Raw genomic sequence first — 26,637 nt, forward strand, 5'->3', positions numbered from 1 at the left:
CCCTTTATCTCTCACACACATTTCTCAAAGTACCTATCCTCCCGAATATCTGACAAGGGACCGATCGAAGAGTCAGTGAAAGAAAAACATCATTATTCTCTGACATCGGCACATTTCAAAACAGCTCATTACACAGAACAGCCAACTTTTTTTTTAATTGTTTTATTTGGGAAAAGTGCTTCTTACAAAAGGGCAGCTGCAAAATACAGAGACCTCTGCAACAATTATTTGTTTTTTCTTAAAGTGAAAGAATGGGTGGGATCCAAGGAATCAAAGCAGTAGATGGACAAACCAGGAGTATCCCCGAGTTATTTTCAGGAAACAGAGCAACAAAACACAAAGGTACAATTTCCAATCAAGGAATTCTTCCAACAACTTAACTTTAGCTAATCTCAGGGATTCCCAAGCCCTCCCTTTCGGTGGAAAAGTATGACTTATCACTGCAAACCCATTACTCCACTACAATAAACACCTTAGAACAGAGTTTTGAATCACGTCTGTCTACCTGAAAGCTCAGGGGTGGAATGAGGCAAATACCCACAAAAACAAACACAAAAACCCGACAACAAAATGCCTCAAGTGAGGACAAAGGTTTCTCAGAAAGTGCCTGTACTGGAAAGGCTAGATCGTAAAACATTAAATACAACTGTGTATCCAAGACCCAGTTTGTGTTAATATTTGGGATAACCAGGTAGTTTTAACCTCTATGGCTAACCCCATTTCTCTATTTATATAGACAGAGCTAGCACTGCTATATTGACAACTACCAATATACTGCTTTGCCCTTTAAGATCTATCTGCCACACAAGGCTTAAACCACTAAACCAGGTTTTTCTACTAAGGCTAAGAATACTGCATCTATGCAGGGATGAGAAGCTTATCACACACCCACACACTCACACCATGTCAGCCCTTGGGAGCCAACTTCCAACTCTGCATTGATGTTATGCCTCTCTATCTTTTATACGTATTCTTTCTCAATTTTCCTATCATGCAAAACAGTAAAAAAATCTCAACACATTCACACCTGATTCTGGTTACCCAGTAGTATTACTTGTGTGCAATTAAACAAGAGACCAAAACCACAGAACAAGTGCACGTGGTAGGGATTACAGGGTAGGGAACAGATATAAAAACACAGATGTGCAGATTTCAGAAACCTCAAGGATCCACATCCCATGTCTGGGGCAGAGGGCTATTGGCCAGCTTAGGTCCCTTCACCCATCACTCCTATTCTTGGACCCCAAAGCAGGGCCACTGCTTTTACTTTTGAACCTGGGGTCCTCAAAATGAGTGTGTGAAAAGTCCATAAATGCAATCTGGTTGAAAACAGATGACGCAACACACCTACACTAACTGTCTGACAGTTAAATTCGTGTTACAAAAAACTAACTTTAAGATTTATTTTTGTAACTTTTTTCAACAGGGAAAACAACACACTCCTCAGGGAAAGGTGAGGGGTTGAGAAGACAGGCCCTGGGTAAAAATTCTTAGGACAGCACCTGGAGTTGAGAGGCCTGCCTAGGAGAGAACACAGGCACTGCCACACCACCACAGGGGACAGCTGCTGTCTGAGGTCAGCAGACCAGTTCACACGCCACGCAAGGTTGCTATAGATCCAAGTCATAAAAATCTTCCAGCTCATCATGAAACAAGTCCCACTCATCTTCAGAGTCTGTTAGTTCGTCGTCCCCACCTGCAGCCAAAAGCATAAGCAACATCTCGCCCAGCTCAAAGGTGACAACCTCTTCTTCATCGTTGTCAAAGGGGTTGCTGTTCTCTCTTTCCTCAATGAGTTCCCAGAAGTGGTTCCTTCGTTGGGCCTGTAAAAAACAAGGCCATGATAGGGATGGCACTGTCGAGCAGTATCTTCTATCCTGTTGTTTATAAGGCAAAACGTCCAGCACACCAGAGGGCATGACGAACCAGACTTCTTAGTTAGGGTTTCCATTTACCACTTCCTCCCCTCTGGTTACTTCATGGAAATCGTTTAGGCTAGAGCTTTAACACACATTTTTTCTTCCTTTCCTATCCCTCCCAGTTTTCTGAGGTTTGTTTCCTCCTTTAATACTCTACACTTTCGCTCCCAGACCTGAGTGTTAACCTTCTCCTTCCCCTACCCCAATATGTGCAGGACTCAACTGATACCTTGGAATTTCCCCTCCTTTAAAAAAACAGTGAGAGTTACCCGGTATCTGCTTGATGTTCCCACTTTCTGTCTCTGTGGCTCCTCTCTACGGCCATCAGGGTACGCATGCTTGTAAAAACAGTTCCCTCCAAATGGGCAGCTCCCACGTCCTTCATCAAAATACCTGCACGCCTTGTTGCTGGAAAGGAAAATATCGCAACCCTTATTCACAGTGGATTTCAGGTCTGTATTTGACTATCATCCGGGGTTTCTTTAAACAGGTAGGGATAGAACCAGTATGTCAGCTTACAGCCCTCCCCAAGATGTGTTCTTATAAACATGTGTGTGCCAATGCAAGAAACACGAACTAGAAACCGGTAACTCTGTTCAAGTCTATGCTGGTTAATAGCTCTAGTACCAGCAGATGCCATAGAGAGAAAATCTTCTAGAAAGCCAACACACGAGAACATAGGACAGCTATGACACGGATTCAGAATAAGGTAGAACCCCACTCATGGGGCCTTACTTGTCAACAGTAGAGACCTCTTTATAACACAGTCCCTTGGCATGGACCCCAAGGACTGTGTTATAGCAAGATATATACTGGATGTTATCAGGGTGACAAAATAAACTGTCCTGGGAAGTCAAAGAAGGGTAGGAAGGAGGTAGGAGTGTATAATGCAGCACCATTCTTTTCAAAGTGAACCCAAGCTCTGTTGGGCTCTTCGCTTGAGAAAAGGCTGCAGTGCTCATACCTCATTGCCTCCTTGTATTTCAGAATGAGTTTCTGCTTCTCTTCTTTCTCCTCCACCCAGTACTCACTTGGAATGACAAAGTTAGATGTGATCCGGCATTCTGGGCAGGACCTGGGAAACAATGAACAGGCTGCAATGCAAATTCCCCTTTTACAGGCCCACTCTTCAAGGACACACCCTGGTGTGTCGCCTCCAGACTTAAAGACTTAACTGAAAGGCACGTGGGCAATTCCTGAAAGGGTTCCACATACTGTCACACAACTGACCATTTCTTTCAAGCAAGACAACCTCCTTTATAAATCCAACTCAAGGGCTAGCCAGTTCTTTTCCTTTTTTTTTTTTTGAAAAATATAACTTAGGTAAAAAACAAAAACAAAAGAAGACATTTCACACAGACTCCTTTTTCTTTCGTTTAAATAAATTTATTTCTTGTAGCTTTGCTCTGTTTAGATTATGTGGTTTTTGTTCAGTTATGAGAACAATCTTTAAAGGATGGTGGATTGTTGGCTAGCTTAATGAATGGAATAGGAAAGTGGAAATGTAAAACGTCAGGAAACATACATTCAGAGCTAGATCAGTTTGTTCACTGAGCCTAAACTGGCTAATAATCCATTAAACACAATCTCCTCAGAAAAAGCACAAAGATTCTAACTGATACACAGGGTTTCCTCATTCAAATAAAAGTAGATAGACCAACTAACCTAGAAGCTAGCTGAAATACAAAGAAGAAATCCCCATTAGAATATCCCAGTTTCAAGATAAAATGCATGCATTTAAATGCGGTCCATCTGGTTGAAAGTTGGCACAAGTTACTAAATTCTTCCCCAAAAGAGAAAGCACAAATGAAGACTGGGGAGGAGTCTCACTTTATGATCTTGCTCTCAAATTGCTTAGCACTCCTCCACTTGCGAATGCACTTGAGACAGTAGGTGTGGTTGCAGTTGGAGAGGATCCCGAAGCGGCGCTCACTGGGGTTGGCTTTCTCATAGACCACCTCCATGCAGATCCCACACACCATGTCCTTGCTGCGCTGCACGGCAAATGAGAGCTCCATGTCCTTCTCATGGGCCTCAATGCACGACTAGAGAAGGTGGAGAGAGAACAAGTGGAATCGAGTCATTGAACCCTGAAAAACTTGAGCAACAGTTAATGATTCACAGTCAAAGAATCAAATAGTCAACTGAAAAAACAATGTTCCCAAGCTGACATGAAAATTAGCTTTGCTGACAAGTAAACACAGGTGTGGTGTTTTTTTTGTTTGTTCGTTTTTGCGGTGGTACTTAACAATACTAGAAAATCAAACTATGAGGACTCAACTTCGGGAACTGAAAAATTACCCAATTTTCTCTGCCCCAAACCTGGAGCTCAACTACATTAAAGACAGTTTTCCATACTGTTTGTTATTTCTGGTTTCTACATGAGGTTAAGACCCTAGTTAAAACCTGTCGGAAAATAAGGGTGACAGGCACGTAACTCTCTTATGCGCCTTTAAAGAAAAACAACTTCATCGAGATTTTTCAACTACTCAGCTTGATAGACTGATGCACACTTAGGTTAGGTTAGATTAGCCCACTTTGGGGCTATTATAAATAATGCTGCCAAGAACATTCATGTACCAATTTTTGTGTGGACATCATATCTTAACTTATAAAAAACATGATTATAGGAAACATAAAAATGCAGAAAACTCCCAGCACTTTGGAAGGCCAAGGTTGGGTGGATCACATGAGGCCTGGAGTTCAAGACCAGCCTGGTCAACATGGCGAAACCCCATCTCTACTAAAAATACAAAACTGAGCCAGGCGTGGTGGTGCATGCCTGTAAGTCCCAGCTATTCGGGAGGCTGAGGCAGGAGAATGGCTTGAAACAGGGAGGCAGAGGCTGCAGTGAGCCGAGACTGCGCTGCTACACTCCAGCCTGGGCGACAAAGCAAGGCTCTGTCTCAAAAAAAAATAAAAATAACACTGCATAAGAGCAATGTCATCCATAATCTCACATCATCACTAAACATGTCTTTTCCTAAACCTTTAAAAGAAAAAACATATATATATATATATTCAGAGGTAGGTTCTACTATCTCAATATATAGATATAACGTATAGAGATTTATCCTGCCTAAATTCACAAAAGTACGCTGAAGATAGGGATCAAATTATGTCTACCTTATAACATGCCTCACCCCCTAAAACCACATTTAAAAAGACGGAAATTTAAAAGAGATGGAAATGATTAGAAGCAAATTTTGCTCCAATAAAGTTAAAGTTTCTAATACAATGTCTTCTGAATCTACCCTGGCTCCCATACATTGCTGCTGGAAATGTAAAATCCTGCAGCCACTGTGGGAAAGTATTGCAGTTCATCAAAACGTAAAGCACAGAGTTCCTATGTAACCCAGCAATTCCACTCCTAGGTAACTGAAAACGTATCTTCACAGAAAAACCTATATACAAATGTTCCTAGCAGCCTTATTCATAATAGCCAAAAACTGGAAATGATCTAAGTGTCCATCAACTCATGAATGGAAAAACAAATGTGGTCTAGCCATACAAAGACAATAATTCAGCCATCAAAACTAAGAACGGCTACACGCAACCACACAGAGAACCTTGAAAACACTATGTTAAGTGAAAGAAGTCAGTCACAAAGGACCACATTACAGGATTCCATTTACATGAAATGTCCATAATAGGCCAATCCAGAGACAAAGGAGATTTGTTATTGCCAGGAGCTGGAGGAAGGGTGGAATAAAGAGTGACTGCTAATGGGTGTAGGATGATCAAAGTATCCTAAAATTAGTAAAATGGTAATGGTTGCACATCTCTGTAAATATGCTAAAAACCAATGAAATGTGCATTTTCGAAAGATTAAACATATTCAATGTGAATCTCAGAAACATTATTTTTTAAAGGAGGAAAAAAATGTTAGAAGTCTATAGTCTGAGTTTCTGGAAGTAGGACTTCTTTTTTTCTTTTGCCTCAACCTCCTGGGCTTGAGCGATCCTCTTGCCTCAGCCTAACAAGTAGCTGGGACTACAGACACATGCCTCCATGCCCAGTTAATTTTGTTCACTGGAAATATGATTTCTTGATAAAGCATCCAAGAAGCCCAAGACAGGAAAACTTCCCTACTCACTGATAACCATTCAATTCATCAAATGTTTCTCTGAAATAAACCCACAATGCTGTGAAAGGGCAAATAATGATTCTCACATCTAATAACACACACATCTCCCTAAAGACTTACTTTGATATGCTGCGATCTCTGGGCAGCATCCATTGGATGCAGGACCTGCAGCCCACACATGTCACAAGAATCTCCGTGGATATACACACAGTTCTCCCCGTATCGGCACTCTCCCACTGCAGCATAGGGGCACAGCTGCTTCTTTGTCTCCACGGCGGTTTGCTCTTTCTCTGATTCTTCCTTGGTCACTGAGCCCTGCAGGGGTGCTTCAGTGCAGGAAGGCGCAGCTGAAAATGTGTAAGAGGGTGGTAAAGGTCCAAATAGATAAGGCATGAACTATAAGAGAACTGAGAATCTAACCGCAAAAAATGAAAATAAAACTGCAATGAAATACCAAAACAGTCTACTGAACTAACTTCTTCACTTGAAAGAAAGGAACTTTTTCTACCGCTGTTATTTCCAAGATTAGACTTGTAAAAAAAAAATTGCTTCTTTATCTATGTCTTGGGTAACTGAAATTTAATTTCAAAAAGTACTCGAAAGGATTCAGTTTTTCAAAACATTCTGAATTCATTTCACTGGGATTCAAAGTTTCCTTCACTCTATCTGTAAATCTTAGGTAATCCAAATTAAAGTACTGTACTAAGATTAAACTAAAAAAGGAATAGAAGCAAAAAGGGGAAAGTCGTCAAAACTAAGCAAATGGATGAACTGCTATCCAGCCCTCTAACTCTTATTTTCTTCTTCAGAATACTTACTACGGCCACAGTAGGGTTGCCCAGGAACAAACTCAATAGCATTCACCCAGTCCTCTGAACCTGCTCCTACAGTTGCAAAGTTTGAATTTCTTGACTCAGCTTCGCCTGTATTCATTTCAACAAGTGGTCCAACTATCGATGAGAGACTTGAGGAAGCAGCAAGGGATGACTTTGTAGTTAGCTCTGTAGCAGTTGCTTCTTCCTGTTTCAATGGCTTGCTATGTTCATATCTAAGAAAAAATTCAAAAGTAAGCAGTCGGCCGGGTGTGGTAGCTCAAGCCTGTAATCCCAGCAGTTTGGGAAGCTGAGGTGGGTGGATCACCAGAGAGGTTGGGAGTTCGAGACCAGCCTGGCCAATGTGGTGAAAACCCGTCACTACTAAAAATGCAAAAATTAGCTGGGCATGGTGGCACACCTATAATCCCAACTACTCGGGAGGCTGAGGTAGGAGAATCACCTTGAACCCAGGAGACAGAGGTTGTGGTGAGCCGAGATCATGCCACTGTACTCCAGCCTGGGCGACAGAGTGAGACTCCGCCTCAAAAAAAAGTAAGCACTCACTGCCTAACTTCATATATACCTTTTTCTTTTTTCTTTTCTTTTCTTTTCTTTTTTTGAGATGGAGTCTTGCTCTGTCATCCAGGCTGGAGTGCAGTGGCGTGATCTCAGCTCACTGCAAACTCTGCCTCCTGGGTTCATGTGATTCTCCTGCCTCAGCCTCCCAAGTAGCTGGGATTACAGGCGCCAGCCACCGAGGCTGGCTAAGTTTTGTATCTTTAGTGGAGATGCCGTTTGGCCAGGCTGATCTCGAACTCCTGACCTCAGATGATCCACCCACCTCAGCCTCCCAAAGTGCTGGGGTTACAGGTGTGAGCCACCACGTCCGGCCATATATTCCTAATACATTCCTTGGATTCTCTTTGAGCATCAATGTGCCTGTATTTGTGAGTGCAGAGAGAAGCCTATGATTCTGCATATTTAGTTATACCATGTGTGACGCCGAGACTGCTGGTCCAGAGACCATACTTTTGAGTAGGAAGGCAATAGACTGGGGGTCACCAAAGTTTAAAGCATCAAATACACAAATATTTTAGGCTTTGTAGGTCATACAATCAACATCACAACTACAACTATTCAACTCTGAAACTGCAGTGCAAAAGCAGGTGTAGGTACTATTTAAAGGAATGTGTAACTGTTCCGATCAAACTTGATTTATGAAAACAGCCTTTGGCCAGATTTGGCCTGTAGGCCCATACCCCTGGCTATATACCACTTATTACTTCAAATTCCACTCTAATTAGGAGTTTCAGATAGTTGACAGTCTATAGTTCCCATGGTAACTCTGCCAGAAACCCTGCAGGCAAAACTGACTGATTTCAAAGCAAGGCTGACACAAAGTCAACAAGCAGACATGTGGAACGTTTTACCAACACATCAAATAAAATGCTGTCACCATTAAAAGGTAGAGACAATATTTATACATACACAATATGTACATTCTTTTTCTAAGAAAATCCATCCATTCACCATTTCCCCTTCCAAATTTTCCCCCTATGCATTCTCTCCTTTTCATCTGTAAACATTAAACCACCACCATCTCCAAATATGTGGGGAAAAAACATCTATTTCCTTCAAGAACCATCTTTCTGGCCTGGTGCGGTGGCTCACACCTGTCATCCCAACACTTTGGAAGTCCAAGGAGGCCAGATCACTTAAGGCCAGGAGTGTAAGACCAGCCTGGCGAAACCTGGTCTCTACTAAAAATAAAAAATTATCCGGGCATGGTGGCGCACACCTGTAATACCAGCTACTCAGGAGAGGCTGAGGCATGACAATTGTTTAAACATGGGAGGTGGAGGGTGCAGTGAGCCAAGATCAGGCCACTGCATTCCAGCCTGGGCAACAGGGTGAGACTCTTGTCTCAAAAAAAAAAAAAAAAAAAAAAAAAGCAAAGCATAGCAAGCATCTTTCTGCCTGAGAAAATTCTCACAGTTCCTGCTGGGCGTGGTGGCTCAGGCCTGTAATCGAGCACTTTGGGAGGCTGAGGCAGGTGGATCACCTGAGGTTGGGAGTTCGAGACCAGCCTGACCACCATGGAGAAACCCCGTCTCTACTAAAAATACAAAATTAGCCAGGCATGGTGGCGCATGCTTGTAATCCCAGCTACTCGGGAGGCTGAGGCAGGAGAATCACTTGAACCTGGGAGGCTGAGGTTGCAGTGAGCCTAGATGGTGCCATTGCACTCCAGCCTGGGCAACAAGAGCTAAACTCCACCTCAAAAGAAAAGAAAAGACAATTATCACAATTCTTTTAGCATTTTACACTAAGAAATTGACTGATTTTCAGAGACTCACTCTATCTCCTAGGCTGGAGTGCAGTAGTGTGACCTCAGCTCACTGCAGCCTCGACCTCCTGGGCTCAAGCAATCCCTCTGCCTTAGCCTCCTGAGTAGCTGGGACGACAGGTGTGTGCCACAATGCTGGTCTAACTTTTTTTATTTTTTGTAGAGACAAGGTTTCCCTATGTTGTCCAGGCTGGTCTCCAACTCCTGGGCTCAAGCAAGCCTCCTGCCTTAGCCTCCCAAAGTGATAGGCATGAGCCACCGTGCCCAGTACACCGAGTTTTATTCAGATGCTATGTATTAATTATGTATGTAGTAAATTTAACCGTGTTACATAATTTATAGTTTGTTATCAAGTGGTTCTTATAATGAAACATTACTAACTTTGGGTCATCTGTGTTATAAGTGCCTATGTTTATACCCAAAAATAAAGTAAAATCTAACTAAAGGCTCTACTCCAGCTTATGGCAAACATTTTACTGAGCTGGTCTTTAATCATTGTTATTATTACCTCAAACATTCATATTCTAGCACTCTGGGAGGCTGGGGTGGGTGGATTGCCTGAGCTCAGGGGTTAGAGACAAGCCTGGGCAACATGGCAAAACTCCATCTCTACTAAAAATAAAAAAATTAGGTGGGGCGCAGTGGCTCACACCTGTAATCCCAGCATTTTGGGAGGCCGAGGTGGGTGGATCACAAGGTCAGGAGATCAAGACCATCCTGGCTAACACGGTGAAACCCCGTCTCTACTAAAAAATACAAAAAAATTAGCCGGGTGTGGTGGTGTGCGTCTGTAATCCCACCTACTTGGGAGGCTGAGGCACAAGAATCACTTGAACCCAGGAGGCGGATGTTGCGGTGAGCCAAGAACGCACCACTGCACTCCACTGTGGGTGACAGAGCTAGACTCCAACTCAGAACCAATAAAGACTATGCGCGGTGGCTCATGCCTGTAATCCCAGCACTCTGGGAGGCCAAGGCAGGTGGATCACTTGAGGTCAGGAGTTCGAGACCAGCCTGGCCAACATGGTGAAACCACCGTCTCCAAAGACATTCATATTCCTCCTAAGCCTTAGGTAAACTACCTCGCCTTGCAGCAAAAGTAAGCTGAGTATCCTGCTATCATCTACAAAAACCCAATGCATTGTTCTATAGAGTGGAATCCTATAAGCTGAAGGATAAGGGGAAGAAACTATCATGAACATGCTCTTTCACTTTCACTCATGAACTGTGGGGAAGTATTCTATCATTTTAGAGATGACCTCACTGTCCTACTAAGTGATGGGGTTCTAGGTCTAATGGGACTCTAAAGCTGCTCTATACAGTACAGCCAACCACTGCCCACATCTAACTCTTCAGACTTACATACAATTTTAAACTCAGTTCTTCAGTCCTTCCTCTAGCTATACCTGCAAGTGTTCAAAAGCTACATGGAGCTAGAAGCTACCGTTAGATAGCAACATGAAGAACATTTCCAGTACTGCACGAAGTTCTACTGGATGGCAGTATTCTGAAATGTTAAAGCAGCAAGTATCCTTAGAAATCCAGCCCAGGCTGGACGCGGTGGCTCACGCCTGTAATCCCAGCACTTTGAGAGGCCAAGGTGGGCGGATCACAAGGTCAGGAGATCGAGACCATCCTGGCTAACACAGTGAAACCCCGTCTCTACTAAAAATACAAAAAATTAGCCGGGCGTGGTGGCGGGCACCTGTAGTCCCAGCTACTCGGGAGGCTGAGGGAGAATGGCGTGAACCTGGGAGGCGGAGCTTCCAGTGAGAGAGCTGAGATCGCGCCACTGCACTCCAGCCTGGGTGACAGAGCAAGACTCCATCTCAAAAAAAAAATAAAAAGAAATCCAGCCCAAAGCCTCACTTTTCATTTTACTTTTGTTTTGTTTTTTGAGACAGTCTCACTCTGTCACGTGGCTAGAGTGCAGTGGTGCAATCTCAGCTCACCGGCTTCAAGTGATTCTCCTGCCTCAGCCTCCCAAGTAGCTGGGATTGCAGGTGTGGCACCACCAAGCCCAGCTAATTTTTGTATTTTTAGTAGAGACGGGGTTTCAGCATGTTGGCCAGGCTAGTCTTTGAACTCCTAACCTCAAGCAATTCACTGGCCTCAGCGTCCCAAAGTGCTGGGATTATAGGTGTGAGCCACCACGCCCAGGCCCAAAGCCTTACTTTTCAGATTAAGTAACTCCCTTGGAGCCAAGCTTCATGGCTCCAGCCTATAATTCCAGCTAGTTGGGAGGCGGAGGTGGGAGGATTACTTGAGCCCAGGAATTTGAGGCTACAGTGAGTCATGATCACACCACTGCACTCCAGCCTGGATGACAGAGCAAGACTATCCTGTCCCTTAAAAAACAAAACAAGCCAGGCACGGTGGCTCACACCTGTAATCCCAGCACTTTGGGAGGCTGAGGTGGGCTATCACCTGAGGTCAGGAGTTCCAGACCAGCCTGATCAACATGGAGAAACCCCGTGTCTACTAAAAATGCAAAAGAATTAGCTGGGCATGGTGGTGCATGCCTGTAATCTCAGCTACTTGGGAGGCTGAGGCAGAAGAATCGCTTGAACCTGGGAGGCGGAGGTTGCAGTGAGCCAAGATCGTGCCATTGCACTCCAGCCTGGGCAACAAGAGTGAAACTCGGTCTCAAAAAAACAAACAAACAAAACAAAACTCCCTGGTTTAAACGATAATTTCCAAAAAAAAAAATTAGTTATTTTTACACGCTTTATATTTTTTGTTTTCTTTGAGACAGGGTCTCACTCTGTCTCCCAGACTGGAGAGCAGTGGCACAATCACAATTCACTGCACCCTTAACCTCCCTGGGCTCAGGTGATCCTCCCACCTCAGCCTCCCCAGTAGCTGGGACTACAGGTACACACCACCACACCCAGCTAATTTTTATTTTGTAGGTACGTAGTTTTGCCATGTTGCCTAAGTTGGTCTCCTGGGCTCAAGCTATCTTCCCCGCCCAGCCTAGTACAAATGTCTAAGGAAGTTTAATCAATTTTTCTGTCTCTGTAAGAGAAGATAACCCTTTCCCTGGTTGGTTTACAACTCCCACCCCATTGCTTCTGTGGCCTTTAGTATTTTAAAGTATCGGATTCTTCAGTTGGTCCAAAAGTCAAAACTCCAAACAAGAAGTCAACCAAACCAGGCCAGGCAGGGTAGTTCACACCTGTAATCCCCAGCACTTTGGGAGGCCGAGGCAGGTGGATTACTTGAGGGCAGGAGTTCAAGACCAGCCTGGCTGACATAGTGAAACCCTGTCTCTACTAAAAATAACAAAATTTAGCCAGGCATGGTGGCACATGCCTGCAATCCCACCTACTCGGGAGGCTGAGGTGGGAGGTGGAGGTTGTGACATTGCGCCACTGCACTCTAGTCTGGGCGACAGAGCACGACTCCATCTAAAAAAAAAAAGAAAGAAGTCAACCAAGCCAATATTGCCCCTTTCCCCAGAGGGTGTCCAGAAACAAAGACTGGGAGTTCTAATGGCATTCTGGGAAAATACTAGATATCTGCAATATGCAAAACAGTCCCGAGCAACAAAGAACTGGCCTCACTAAACAAAAGCACCACCATTACGAAACACTGATGCAGAAAATCCTCTCAACTGTTGGGGCTATGATGCTATCCTTCATTATCAATGATCTACTCCCTCTGTGAAGAGGGAAATCCCTGGGCTTTGAGCAAGTTACATAAAGAGATCCCAACACTAAGAGTAAGAGGTAGGTGGCCGGGTGTGGTGGCTCACGCCTGTAATCCCAGCCCTTTGGGAGGCCGAGGTGGGCGGATCAGGAGGTCAGAAGATCGAGACCATCCTGGCCAACATGGTGAAACCCCGTCTTTACTAAAATACAAAAAAATTAGCTGGGCATGGTGGTGCGCGCCTGTAGTCCCAGCTACTCAGGAGGCTGAGGCACCGGAATCGCTTGAACCCAGGAGGCGGACATTGCATTGAGCCGAGATCACGCCACTGCACTCCAGCCTGGTGACAGAGCGAGACTCCGTCTCAAAAAAAAACAAAAAAAGATAAGAAGTAGGTTGAAGTTCCTAGATATCATTCTAACAGGAAAACAAGCAGTCATAGAGCAAGCCTCTCTTTAAGATTCTTTCTTTAGCTAGTCCACAATCAACCTTTTAATAATCACCTATATCAGCCTGTACTCAACAATTATCACCAAACTTTCAAGTAGACTACTATAGTTTCTCTACTTCCTTTCACTTTATGCTAAGAGATCTAAACCCAGCTCAATTCTGGCTCATCCTCTAAAGAGTTCTAGAAAAGAGGCAGCTACATCCTTATTAAAAGGAAAATTAAGAGGCCAGGCCCAGTAGGCTCACACCTATGATCCCAGCATATTGGGAGGCAAAGGTGGGAGCATCAGTTGAGGCTGGGAGTTTGAGACCAACCTCGGTGAGATAGGGAGACCCCGTCTCTACAAACAGAATAAAAAAACTTAGCTGGAGGTGGTGGTTGCAGTGAGTCGTGTTCACACCACTGCACTCTAACCTGGGCAAGAGGGCAAGACCAGATCTCAAAACAAAGAAAGAAACAAACAAAAAACCAATTAAGGTTCCTTTCAACTTTTTCTTTTTTTTTTTTTTTTGAGACAGAGTTTCGCTCTTGTTGCCCAGGCTGGACTGCAATGGTACGACAACATCCACCTCCCGGGTTCAAGTGATTCTCCTGCCTCAGCTTCCAGAGTAGCTAGGATTACAGGCATGCGCCACCATGCTTGGGTAATTTTGTATTTTTGGTAGAGACGGGGTTTTCCACAGGTCAGGCTGATATCAAACTCCCGACCTCAGGTGATCCTCCTGTCTCAGCCTCCCAAAGTGCTGGGATTACAGGCATGAGCCACCATGCCCAGCCGCCCCCTCCCCCACTTTCTTTTAAGACGAAGTCTCACTCTTTGCCCAGGCTGGAGTACAGTGGCACAATCAAGGTTCACTGCAAACTCCACCTTCCCAGGTTCAAGTGATTCTCCCACCTCAGCCTCCCAAGTAGCTGGGATTACTGACACGTGCCACCATGCCCAGCTAATTTTTGTATTTTCAGTAGAGACGAGGTTTAACCATGTTGGCCAGGCTGGTCTTGAAATCCTGACCTCAAGTGATCCGCCCACCTCAGCCTCCCAAAAGCACGGGGATGATGGGTGTGAGCCACTGTGCCCAGTCCCTTTCAACTTTGAGCCATTTGCATCTGCCTCAACGTCAGAGGCTCACCAAAATAGGGAACCTACCTAATTTCCTCTGGTCTCAAACTATTTGGGGCGGGCAAAGTTGCCTGAAAAATAAGATGGTTAATACGCAGAGCCCAGGCAGGGGGCTGTGGCTCACGCCTGTAATCCCAGCACTCTGGGAGGCTGAGGCGGGCGGATCACCTGAGGCCAGGAGTTCAAGACCAGCCTGACAAACACGGAGACACCCCGCCTCTACTAAAAATACAAAATTAGCTGGGCATGGTGGCACATGCCTGTAATCCCAGCTACTTGGGAGGCTGAGGCAGGAGAATCACTTGAACCCGGGAGGTGGAGGTTGCGGTGAGCCGAGATCATGCCATTGCACTCCAGCCTGGGCAACAAGAGCGAAATTCTGTCTCAAAAAAAAAAAAAAAAATGCAGAGGCTTAGCACAGATTTCTTCAATTTAACCTTCATTTTTTTCATTCACTCCATCTACACAGTCCATTCAGATGAGCACTTCTTCTGAAATAAGGACCAACTGCTAATTATCTATAGCTTTCTGATTCTATCTCACAGTCTATTCTCATCCCTCTGCTTGGGAGGTTGGATTCTTCACTCTCATCAATATTCAACTCCTCCTGCCCCAGTCACAGTTGGCAGTAACTCTCAAAAGACTAGAACCCAGTTCAAGGAACACAGCTCCCTTACAATTAGCCTCAATACCTGCAGAGACTATACCACTACAAAGATTCGTCCATTCATCATTGTAGCGTGAAGTTCTCATGACTCTGCCTTTTATATTGGGACTGCAAAAGACATGCCTGGTGGAGAGGCCAGGTGCGGTGGCTCACGCCTGTAATCCCAGCACTTTGGGAGGCCGAGGCAGGTGGATCACCTGAGGTCAGGAGTTTGAGACCAGCCTGGCCAACATGGTGAAACCCTAACTCTACTAAAAATGCAAAAATTAGCTGGGCGTGGTGGCACATGCCTGTAATCCCAGCTACTCCGGAGGTTGAGGCAGGAGAATTGCTTGAACCAGGGAGTCGGAGGTTGCAGTGAGTTGAGATCATGCCACAGCACTCCAACCTGGCGACAGACTGAAACTTTGTCTCACAAAAAAAAAAAAAAAAAAAAGACATGCCTGGTGGAGAGTTTGAGAATAATGTCATTGTGTCATTTTCCCCCTTTTTCAGCAATAATGCAATGACAAATTAGCAGAGGGCAAAATGAGTAACAACTAAACAAAGTTTCTATGAGATCAACTTCTGAACTTCTACACAGTCATTTGAAAAAGATCTTCTCTTTCCCCTCATCCTTACTGGACTCTAATAAACAGATGTGGGATGACTTAACATTAATATCCCACACCATCAATAATGTCAGGTTCTGAACTCTATTTGAACCCAGTGGCTCACACTACATTTTCTGATAATGACATTAAAATCGACTATGACTATGGCACAGTGGCTCACGCCTGTAATCTCAGCACTTTGGGAGGCTGAGGCTGGCGGATCACGAGGTCAGGAGATCAAGACCACCCTGGCTAACACAGTGAAACCCCGTCTATACTAAAAATACAAAAAATTAGCCAGGCGTGGTGGCGGGCGCCTGTAGTCCCAGCTACTCAGGAGGCTGAGGCAGGAGAATGGCGTGAACCCGGGAGGCGGAGCTTGCAGTGATCTGAGATCCCACCACTGCACTCCAGCCTGGGTGACAGCGAGACTCCGTCTCAAAAAAAAAAAAAAAAATTGACACTGTCAAAAGTCTTACCAAGGGTAGTGGTTTAAAGTACATCCAAAACTCTTTGACATGCCTTCCTTCAAAAGGTAGAGCCCAATCCTCTCCCTTTACATGTGGGATGGACTTAGTAACTTAGTCCAGAATCAGTGGAAATAACAGTATATGACTTCTGACACTAGGTCATAAAAGGCATTGTGGCTTTTCCTTGCCTCCTCTGTTAAATTGTTTGCTCTGGGGAAAGCTAGCTGCCAAGCTGCAAGGACACTAAAGTATCCCTATGAAAAGACCCATATGGGCCAGGCGGGGTGGCTCACGCCTGTAATCCCAGCGCTTTGGGAGGCAAAGGCAGGTGGACTGCCTGAGCTCAGGAGTTTGAGACCAGCCTGGCAAACATAGTGAAACCCCGTCTCTACTAAAAATACAAAAGTTAATGGGGTGTGGGCCGGGCACGGTGGCTCATGCCTACAATCCCAGCACTTTGGGAGGCTGGTGTGGGCTGGTCAGGAGATCAAGACCATCCTTTCAACAAGGTGAAACCCCATCTCTACTAAAAATACAAAAATTAGCTGGGCGTGGCGGTGCATGCCTGTAATCCCAGCTACTCAGGAGGCTGAGGCAGGAGAATCGCTTGAACCTGGGAGGTGGAGGTTGCAGTGAACTGAGGCTGCGCCACTGAATCCAGCCTGGCGACAGAGCTAGGCTCTGTCTCAAAAAAAAAAAAAAAAAAAAAAATTAGCCAGGTGTGGTGGTGCATGCTTGTAATCCTAGCTACTCTGGAGGCCAAGGCAGGAGAATCTCTTGAATGCGGGAGGCAGAGGTTGCAGTGAGCTGAGATCATGCCATTGCACTCCAGCCTGGGTGACGAGCAAAACTCCGTCTCGAAAAAAAAAAAGGCCACGTGGTGAGAAACCAAAGTCTCCTGCCAACAGTCATGAGAGTAAGACCTCTTAAAAACAATACTGGGCCAGGCACCATGGCTCATGGCTGTAATCTCAGCACTTTGGAAAGCCGAACCGCGTGGATCACCTGAGGTCAGGAGTTCGAGACCAGCCTGGCCAACATGGTGAAACTCCGTCTCTACTAAAAATACAAAAATTAGCTAGGTGTGGTGGCGGGCGCCTGTAATCCCAGCTACTCCGGAAGATGAGGCAGGAGAATCGCTTGAACCCAGGAGGCAGAGGTTGCAGTGAGCCGAAATCGCGCCACTGCACTCCAGCCTGGGCGACAAGAGCAAGACTCCATCTTAAACAAAACAAACAAAAAAACCCAAACAAACAAAAAACAATCCTGGCTGGGCACTGTGTCTCACACCTGTAATCCCAGCACTCTGGGAGGCCGAGGTGGGCAGATCACTTGAGGTCAGGAGTTCGAGACTAGCCTGGCCAACATGATGAAACCCTGTCTCTGCCAAAAATATAAAAAATTAGCCGGGCATAGTGGCACGCAGATGTAATCCCATCTACTTGGGAAACTGAGGCAGGAGAATTGCTTGAATCTGGGAGACAGAGGTTGCAGTGAGCCGAGATCTTGCCACTGCACTCCAGCCTGGGCAACAGAGGGACGAGACTCGGTCTCACACACACAAAAAATATCCTGGAGTCCCCATCAAGTCTTCAGATGACTTGCTAAAATTTTGACTGCCATCTCATAAGAGTCTCTGAGATAGAACCATCCAGCTAAGGCATTCACAGAATCCGGAACCCCAGAAACTGAGATAATAAATGTTCACTGTTTTAACCTACTAAATTTGGGGATGGGCCAGTTTCTGGGGCTCATGCTTGTAATCCCAACACTTTTCAGAGGCCAAGGCAGGAAGACTGCTTGAGCCCAGGAATCTGAGACCAGCCTACGCAACATATTAAGACCCCCATCTCTACAAAAAACTAAATAAATGAGGTGGTGCATCCCTGTGGTCCCAGCTACTTGGGAGGCTGAGGTGAGAGGATCATTTCAGCCTGGTAAGTTGAGGCTGCAGTGAGAAGTGACAACACCACTGCACTCCAGCCTGGGCAACACAGTAAGACCCTGTCTCAAAAAAATAAATAAAAAATAAATTTGAGGGTTACTTGTTTAACATCCACAGATAATACACCTAGTCATTTCTGAACTAGGAGGATAGAAAAGCCCTACCCAATTTTTTTTTAAGGTGGAGTCTCGCTCTGTTGCCCAGGCTGGAGTGCAGTGGCGGGCTCTTGGCTCAGTGCAACGTCCACCTCCCGGGTTCATGCAATTCTCCTGCTTCAGCCTCCAAAGTAGCTGGGATTACAGACGCACACCACCATGCCCAGCTAATTTTTCTATATTTTGCAGACATGAGGTCTCACTAGGTTACCCAGGCTGGTCTCAAACTTCCAAGCTCAAGCAATCCTCCTAACTCAGCATCCCAAAGTGCTGGGATTATAGGCATGAGCCACTGCCCAGCCAAGAGTCATTTTCAAAGCATTATTTTTAATCAGTGACATATAAAGCTATCAGAAGTATGTCTTTTACATTTTTCCTCCAACCCACCCCTGAACAAATTTATAAACAAATTCTTACCTGCAGCGGTCTCCATAAATACAGTACCCTCGCTGAAAATACTTGCACACTACACTATACGGACTGTCAGAGAGGTCATGCGAGTAGCGACAGTTGTCTCCTTCCTTACAAACCCCATGCATAAAATACCTGTGAGACAAAAGACCACAAAACTAGATTAAAACCAATCCTTGAAAATATTAAAACTAATTAGTATTCATGACTAATATATTCAACCAGTAAATACACAAACATACGAAATAAACACAAAGAAAGGGCCAGGTATGGTGGCTCATGCCTGTAATCCCAGTACCTTTGGGAGGCTGAGGTGAGTGGCTCACCTGAGGTCAGGGGTCTAAGACCAGCGGTTCGAGACCAGCCTGGGCAACATGGTGAAACCCCGTCTCTACTAAAAATACAAAAATTGGCTGGTGTGGTGGCACACGTGTTAATCCCAGCTACTCAGGAGGCTGAGGCAGGAGAATTGCTTACACCTGGGAGGCTGAGGTGTCAATGAGCCGAGATCGCGCCATTGCACTCCAGCCTGGGAGACAGAGCAAGACTCCATTTCAAAAAATAAAAATAAAAAGAAGGTGATAAGAAAACAGGAGTAAAGCAAGTGTATTAGTCCGTTTTTGCATTGTGTTTTTGCATTGTAGCTGGGACTACAGGCGCCGCCACCATGCCCAGCTAATTTTTTGTATTTTTAGTAGAGACGTGGGTTCACCGTGTTAGCCAGGATGGTCTCGATCTCCTGACCTTGTGATCCGCCCACCTCGGCCTCCCAAAGTGCTGAGATTACAAGCGTGAGCCACCGCGCCTGGCCCTTGTTTTTGCACTGTTACAATGAACTATTTTGACATTCCAGCCTGGGTGATGGAGCACGACTGTGACTCTGTCTCAAAAAAATGTAATAATAATAAGCCTTAGATTATGAAAACAGTGTAACTTACACAACAAAAAGAAAAAAAAGGGCCAGGCATGGTGGCCCACGCCTGTAATCCCAGCACTTTGGGAGGCCGAGGCGGATGGATCACGAGGTCAGGAGATCAAGACCATCCTGGCTAATATGGTGAAACCCCATCTCTACTAAAAGTACAAAAAATTAGCCGGGCGTGGTGGCAGGCACCTGTAATCCCAACTACTCGGGAGGCTGAGGCAGGGATTGCAGTGAACCGAGATCGCGCCACTGAGCCACTGCACTCCAGCCTGGACAACAGAGAGACTCCATCTCAAAAAAAAAAAAGAAAAAGAAAAAGAAAAAAAGATATAGTCTACGTCAAAGAATTTCTCCTCCAAACAAAAACCAATGAATATAAGTATATGTCTTGTTTTTAAATGATACCACCAAAAAAAAAAAAAAAAACATCATCCAGATTCACCCCAAGTTGAGTTTGCCTTCGGTGAAAACCTGGGCCATATATTATTTCTAAAGTTCCTTCCACCGTGCAGACTCTGTCTCCATGAGACACTATGCAGTAATAAAGACAAAATTTACTAGAATCCCCCTACTGCTGTGCCTCTTAGAAACCTAATAGTGGCCCCCAACATAGAGAACAAGAAACTGCCAAGTTACCCTGTAAGGGTACAAGAGAACCAAACAGCACCCTCAGAGTATCTCTAGGCATCTTAACAACCTCTTTAGGAATTTCTATAAATTATAGAATAGATAAGGCATTTAATCAATTCATCTGCAGTGACACTTCTTACTTTGATATTTAACTTTTAATGAGTGAGTATACCGTTTATCAAACTAGATTATAAATTCCTGATGGGTAAAGACTGGTTTATTCCCCTTTTTATCTCCAACTATCTGTGCACATAATATATACTTGTTAGAAAAAGGTAGAAAGTCGGGTTCGGTGGCTCATGCCTGTAATCCCAGCACTTTGGGAGGCCAAGGCGGGTGGATTACCTGAGGTTGGGAGTTTGAGACCAGCCTGACCAACATGGTGAAAGCGGTACCTACTAAAAATACAAAATTAGCCGAGTGTGGTGGTACAAGCCTGTAATCCCAGCTACTCTGGAGGCTGAGAGAGGAAAATCGCTGGAACCCAGGAGACGGCGATTGCACCAAGCCAAGATTGTATCACTGCACTCTAGCCTGGGCAACAACAGCGAAACTCCATCTCAAAAAAAGAAAAGAAAATAAAAGAAAAGAAAGAAAAAAAGACTGTAGGGTGGGCCCGGTGGCTCACACCTACAATCCCAGAACTTTGGGAGGCAGAGGCAGGTGGATCACCTGAGGTCAGGTGTTCAAAACCAGCATGGCCAACATGGTGAAACCCCCTATCTACTAAAAATACAAAAATTAGGCCAGGTGCGGTGGCTCACACCTGTAATCCCAGCACTTTGGGAGGCTGAGGCAGGTGGATCATGAGGTCAGGAGATCAAGACCATCCTGGCTAACACGGTGAAACCCTGTTTCTACTAAAAATACAAAAAAACAAACAATTAGCCAGGCATGGTGGCACACACCTGTAGTCCCAGCTACTTGGGAGGCTGAGGCAGAATTGCTTGAACTCACAGTGGGTGGGGGGCCCAGAGGTTGCAGTGAACCAGGATCACGCCACTGAGACTCCGTCTCAAAAATAAATAAATAAATAAAAGGCTGTAGAAGACAGCTAGATGTGATGGTGAATCATGGTAGCGATAGCAAATTAATTTTTCTTTCCCAGTTGCATAACCTTTTTAATACCATTTAATATTTATTACTTATTTCCTCTCACAACCACTATGTAGTTTCCAAGTAATAAATTTCACTATGGACGTCACAGCACTCAGATAAAGAATTTCTGAAGGATTTCCTTCTTTCTTTTTTGTTTTTTTGAGACGAAGTCTCACTCTGTCACCCAGGCTGGAGTGCAGTGGTGCAATCTTGACTCACTGCAACCTCTGCCTCTTGGGATCAAGCGATTCTCCCACCTCAGCCTCCAGAGTGGCTGGGATTACAGGTGCCCACCACCACGCCCAGCTAATTTTTGTATTTTTAGTAGAGAACGGGTTTCATCATGTTGGCCAGGCTGGTCTCGAACTCCTGACCTCAAGTGATCCACCTGCCTTGGCCTCCCAAAGTGCTAGAATTATAGGCGTGAGCCACCATGCCCAGCTGATCTTTAAGTTACGTTAACCACATTTTAAAAAACTTTTGAGGCCAGGTACGGGGGCTCATGCCTGTAATCCCAGGACTTCAGGAGGCCAAGGTGGGTGGATCACCTGAGGTCAGGAGTTCAAGACCAGCCTGGGCAACATGGTGAAACCCCATCTCTACTAAACGTACAAATAATTAGCCAAGTGTGATGGCACGTGCCTGTAATCCCAGCTCCTCGGAAGGCTGAGGCACCAGAATTGCTTGAACCCAGGAGGCAGAGGTTGTAGTGAGCCGAGATCGTGCCACTGCACTCCAGCTTGGGCGACATAGACTCCGTCTCAGAAAACAAACAAACAAAACACAACTTTCAAGGCCAAGCATGGTGGCTCACACCTGTAATCCCAGCACTTTAGGAGGCCGAGGCGGGTGAAACACTTGAGCTTAGGAGTTCAAGACCAGCCTAGGCAACAGGGTGAAACCCTGTCTCTATCAAAAATGCAAAAAAAAAATTAGCCTGGGGTGGTGGCACGTGCCTGTAATTCCAGCTACTGGGGAGGTTCAAGCAGGAGGATTGCTTGAGCCTGGGAGGTGGAGGCTGCAATGAGCCAAGACACTGCCACTGCATTCCAGCCTAGGGGACAGAGCAAGACCCTATCTCAAAAAATAAAAATAAATACAAATAAAAATCAAGAAGAGTTTTTTGAAAAATTAAAAATTAAACGCTTGTTTTTTGTGTATTATTTCAACTACCAGAACAGTTATCTACCATTATAGAAGCACTCTAATAAAGAGGGGTCTAAACTCAAATTACAACTTCTCTTTAAGTATTAACTGTTCTAACCTCACACACTCAAGGTAACTCAAGGTAGCAGATGCAATGAGCATTTCTGTTTCTTAGTATTCCTCTAATAAAAGATATGAAAAACAGCCTGGTGGTGGCAGCATAACACAGTTTCTGAGGAAAGGTATAAAACACAATGAAAACCCCAGGAGAAACATTAGAAAAAATGTAACCAGTAGGAAAATACAGGTGATTCCGAGCAATTAAAAACATTCTAATCAAAACTTCTAAGTGAAGAAAATAGCTTTAGTCAAATTCCTAGATACAGGAGTGATGTGCTATAGGGAGAAATGAGCACAAACACTAAAACACACCTCTACCTGATTCTTTAGGTGATGTTTACCTAGCAAACATATTGAAAATGTTTATTTATAATACAGTACATACATCTGCACTCTCTTGAACACCTAATATTGTGTCTCCCATTGCTGGCGTGCAATGTTTACTTACTGAATGATTGAATAAGGTAGTTCCAGAAAAAATATACATGTGGCCGGGCGTAATCCCACCTACTCAGGAGGCTGAGGCAGGAGAATCGCTTGAACCCGGGAGGCAGAGGTTGCAGTGAGCTGAGATCTCGCCACTGCACTCCAGCCTGGGCGACAGAGCGACACTCCATCTCAAAAAAAAAAAAAAAAAAAAAAAAAGAAAGATACACATGTGTTCTGTTAAGTACTTTGGTAATTTACAAGTTTTTGTTTTTTTTTTTAATGAAAGCAGAGGAATCTTACAAAGTTCCTGTTAAAGTGGGTAATTCTAGGTATATGACTTTATCAACATCACTCAAGCATTTACTGAGTATAGTAACTGAGTATCCTGTTCATGATACCGCAACTGAGGAAAGAAACTGAGAAACTGAGGAAAGAAAGCCCTGCAGATAAAATAGGGCCCTACTCTTCTCAGAGAGCTCAAAGTGAAGGATAAAGATCATAGACCGGGTGCGGTGGCTCACGCCTTCTAATCCCAGCACTCTGGGAGGCCGAGGCCGGCAGATCACCTGAGGTCGGGAGTTCAAGACCAGCCTGACCAACACGGAGAAAGCCTGTCTCTACTAAAAATACAAAATTAGCCAGGTGGGCATGGTGGTGCACGCCTGTAATCCCAGCTACTAAGGCATCTGTAATGCCAGAGACTGAGGCAGGAGAATCAATTAAACCTGGGAGGTGGGGGTTGTGGTAAGTAGAGATCACACCATTGCACTCCAACCTGGGAAACAAGAGGGAAACTCTGTCTCAAAAAAAAAAAAAAAAAAAAAAAGATGATAGTTGACATTCCTCTATCTAAAGGAGAAAATAGTTTTAAGTAAGAGATCATGTTGGTACCTAGAACAACCGAAAACAATGTCAAACACTAAAACCCCAGACCTATCAAGGAATCTGCACAACAATAAAAAACTGTCTCAAGCAAAAGCTATACAAAAAAAACCCAAAAACTAGTAAATCTAAGCTCTTTCTTTTCTTTCTTTTTTTTCTTCTGACAGAGTTTCACTTTCGCCCAGGCTGGAGTGAAGTGGTGTGATATTGGCTCACCGCAACCTCTGCCTCCTGGGTTCAAGCAACTCCCTGCCTCAGCCTCCGGAGTAGCTGAGATTACAAGCGCCTGTCACCACGACCGGCTAATGTTTTTTGTATTTTTAGTAGAGACGGGGTTTCACCATCTTGGCCAGGCTGGTCTTGAGCTCCTGACCTCGTGATCCACCTGCCTTGGCCTCCCAAAGTGCTGGGATTACAGGTGTGAGCCACTGTGCCCGGCCTAATTTTTGTATTCTTAGTAGAGACAGGGTTTCACCATGTTGGCCAGGCTGGTCTCGAACTCCTTACCTCAGGCGATGCGCCCGCCTCAGCCTCCCAAAATGCTGGCATTACAGGCATGAGCCACCACGCCGGCCTAGCCACCCCGACAGGCCGGTTTCAATTTTTTAAAAGATGTAACTAGCACATATAGATCAACTGTAGCATTGTAAAAGGGAAACAGATATTCAAATAATTTGCTCCATGAGTAGAAACTTTAAAATCATCATTCCTGGCAATATTCCACTTTTACAATCCACCGATGAATAAGACAAGTGACCTGAAATTGCGTTTATTCTTTCTACATCCCATTATGTAAAATAATTAAGCTTATCCTTCACACCTTAAATGTATCCTATCAAAGGCTGAGAGACCTTCGAAGGTCGCCAGGATAAATGTATCACATCAAAGACTGGGAAGGTTTCAAATTTCACCCTTAATACTACAAGTTCTAATTAGGAATCATTTTTACATACTTGCATATAAATTATACCACCCAGGTGAAAACCGGCATTTCAGTTGATTTATTCAACTGACAGAAAAAGAAAAGCTTACAGTCGCTACTGATCACTATTTAAAAACCGGAAAATAAAAAACGTACAATTAAATGCCCTCTTCTGCGTAGAGCTAGGTAGTTTTTTACAACCATACACATCCATACAACCGCCATCCCTTAATTTTTCTAATATTTTCGTCTCGCATATCAAACCAAAACCAAACCTCTCTCTCTTCCGGGAGCGAAGAGCCCTTTCACTCCCTTCGGAAGATGCGTAAATTTCAAAAGAGGAACATAGCGCTGGGGGAGGGTAATAATCTGCAGCTCAAAAAAACCGCGGGTGGAGAAGACGACCCCGGCCCCCGAACGCCTGCTTCTAAGACAAAGCTCAGCACCGCCAACCTCGACAAACATACAAAGAAGAAATACAAAACCTTCTTCTCACAGTTGGGCGGAGGATGGGGGGCGGAGGGACGGAGGGACGTGAAAAGACGTTACAAACGGATGGCACGGAGAGAGGAGAGGGCCGGGAGCCAGGCAAGCTCGCTGGGGCCCTCGGCGGGGTGTCTAGGCCCGGAGAGGATCGCTGGGAGACCGGCCTGAAGTGACCACCTCCCGAGCCCCGGGAGCCGAAGGCAGCGGCGGGGGCATCCTTCCAGCGGCAGGGGAGGAGCCAGCCCACCTCTCCCCGATGCGCTCGCAGCCAGCTCAGGCAGCGCTCAGGGAAGTGTAAGCGGCGGTGCAGCCCCGGGGCTCCGCAGCAATCGCGCACCGCCAGGCCTCCGCGGACAGCGCTGAGGGCTCCGCGGCCCAGCGGGGGTTGACGCAGTGACTGGGGGAACGCGGCGGCAGCGGGGGCCGCGAGGGCTGCAGAGATCGAGACGACGCCGGTCCCCGCCCTCCCGCGCCTCTAGCCGCAGGCCGGCCGCCCTCCTCCCTCCCGCGCCGCAGGCTTGGCCCGCGGCCCCCTCCCCGCGCCCGGCGCTCCGCCGCGCAACGTCCTACCTGCAGGTGACCTGTTTAGTCCAGCCGCCGCCGCTGCCGTCGCTGCCGCCGCCCCCTCCGCCCGCCCCCAGGGACGGGGCGGTGACTGTGGGGATCGGGGTGGGGGAGGCTGCTGCCGCCGTCGCCGCTGCCGCTCCTGCTCCTGATGTTGTGGCTGTTGTTCCGGGAGCTGCAGCCTCCGCCATTACTGTTTATCCCACACAGCAAAGGCCCCGGAACTTCCGGGATCACATAGTTCCGGTCCGGCTGCGGGGAGAGGACGGCGAGGCCAGGCGAGGGGAGGGGAAGGACACTGAGGCACCCGTTCGGTCCCCGCCTGCTACGCGTCGCGTATCTGAGCGCTCTCGCCACTTCAACTGCGGGCCCAGAGCGTGCGCGCCCGCGGCCCGCCCACGGCGCCGCTCATTGGTGGAGGGGACGTCTCCTCCGGAAAGGGGCGGGGCAAACGGGGGTCTGTACAGGTGTGTCCTAGGCTCGAAACCCCGGCGACGAAAGTCCATAGTTAACGGCTTTCTTCCTAACAGAGGCTGATATAGTGGAGCTGGGGCTGGGGACTAGGGACTTGCAGTCGGAAGACCTGGGTTTGAATCTGCACTTTCCCATTTCTCTAGTAATATTTGAGCTAGGTACTTGTTCTATCTGAGCCTCCGTTTCAGCCTCTCTCGAATAAGGATGACAGCAGACCCACATATGGTTGCTGTGAGGATTATATGATGTCCTTAGAAATCACTGAGCTTAGTGTCTGGTACATGGTAAACACTTAATAAAGGTTATCTCATTCCTGGTATCAGAGATGTG

General features: G+C 45.8%; 1 protein-coding gene across 3 annotated transcripts; it reads right to left on the reverse strand.

The window, feature by feature from the left end:
- Positions 1-1,372: 1,372 nt before the first annotated feature.
- MKRN1 (makorin ring finger protein 1) lies at positions 1,373-26,247 on the reverse strand. 3 transcript variants are annotated; one of them, XM_034965100.3, is made up of 8 exons: positions 25,840-26,247; positions 18,638-18,766; positions 6,825-7,054; positions 6,127-6,353; positions 3,750-3,964; positions 2,884-2,994; positions 2,189-2,327; positions 1,373-1,823 (listed from the first exon to the last, which is right to left on the reverse strand). In XM_034965100.3, exons 1-8 carry the CDS (start codon positions 26,022-26,024, stop codon positions 1,611-1,613), a joined length of 1,449 nt encoding a protein of 482 aa, XP_034820991.1. In that variant the 5' UTR covers positions 26,025-26,247; the 3' UTR covers positions 1,373-1,610. The 3 variants fall into 3 exon arrangements, with proteins under 3 accessions (XP_034820991.1, XP_054971432.1, XP_063462195.1); XM_055115457.2 differs by lacking the exon at positions 25,840-26,247 and adding an exon at positions 25,269-25,748; XM_063606125.1 differs by lacking the exons at positions 1,373-1,823; positions 2,189-2,327; positions 2,884-2,994; positions 25,840-26,247 and adding an exon at positions 25,269-25,743 and having other exon boundaries at positions 3,284-3,964.
- Between the last annotated feature and the right edge of the window lie 390 nt (positions 26,248-26,637).

This window comes from Pan paniscus, chromosome 6 (assembly GCF_029289425.2).
Source record: "Pan paniscus chromosome 6, NHGRI_mPanPan1-v2.0_pri, whole genome shotgun sequence".
Taxonomy (NCBI): domain Eukaryota; kingdom Metazoa; phylum Chordata; class Mammalia; order Primates; family Hominidae; genus Pan; species Pan paniscus.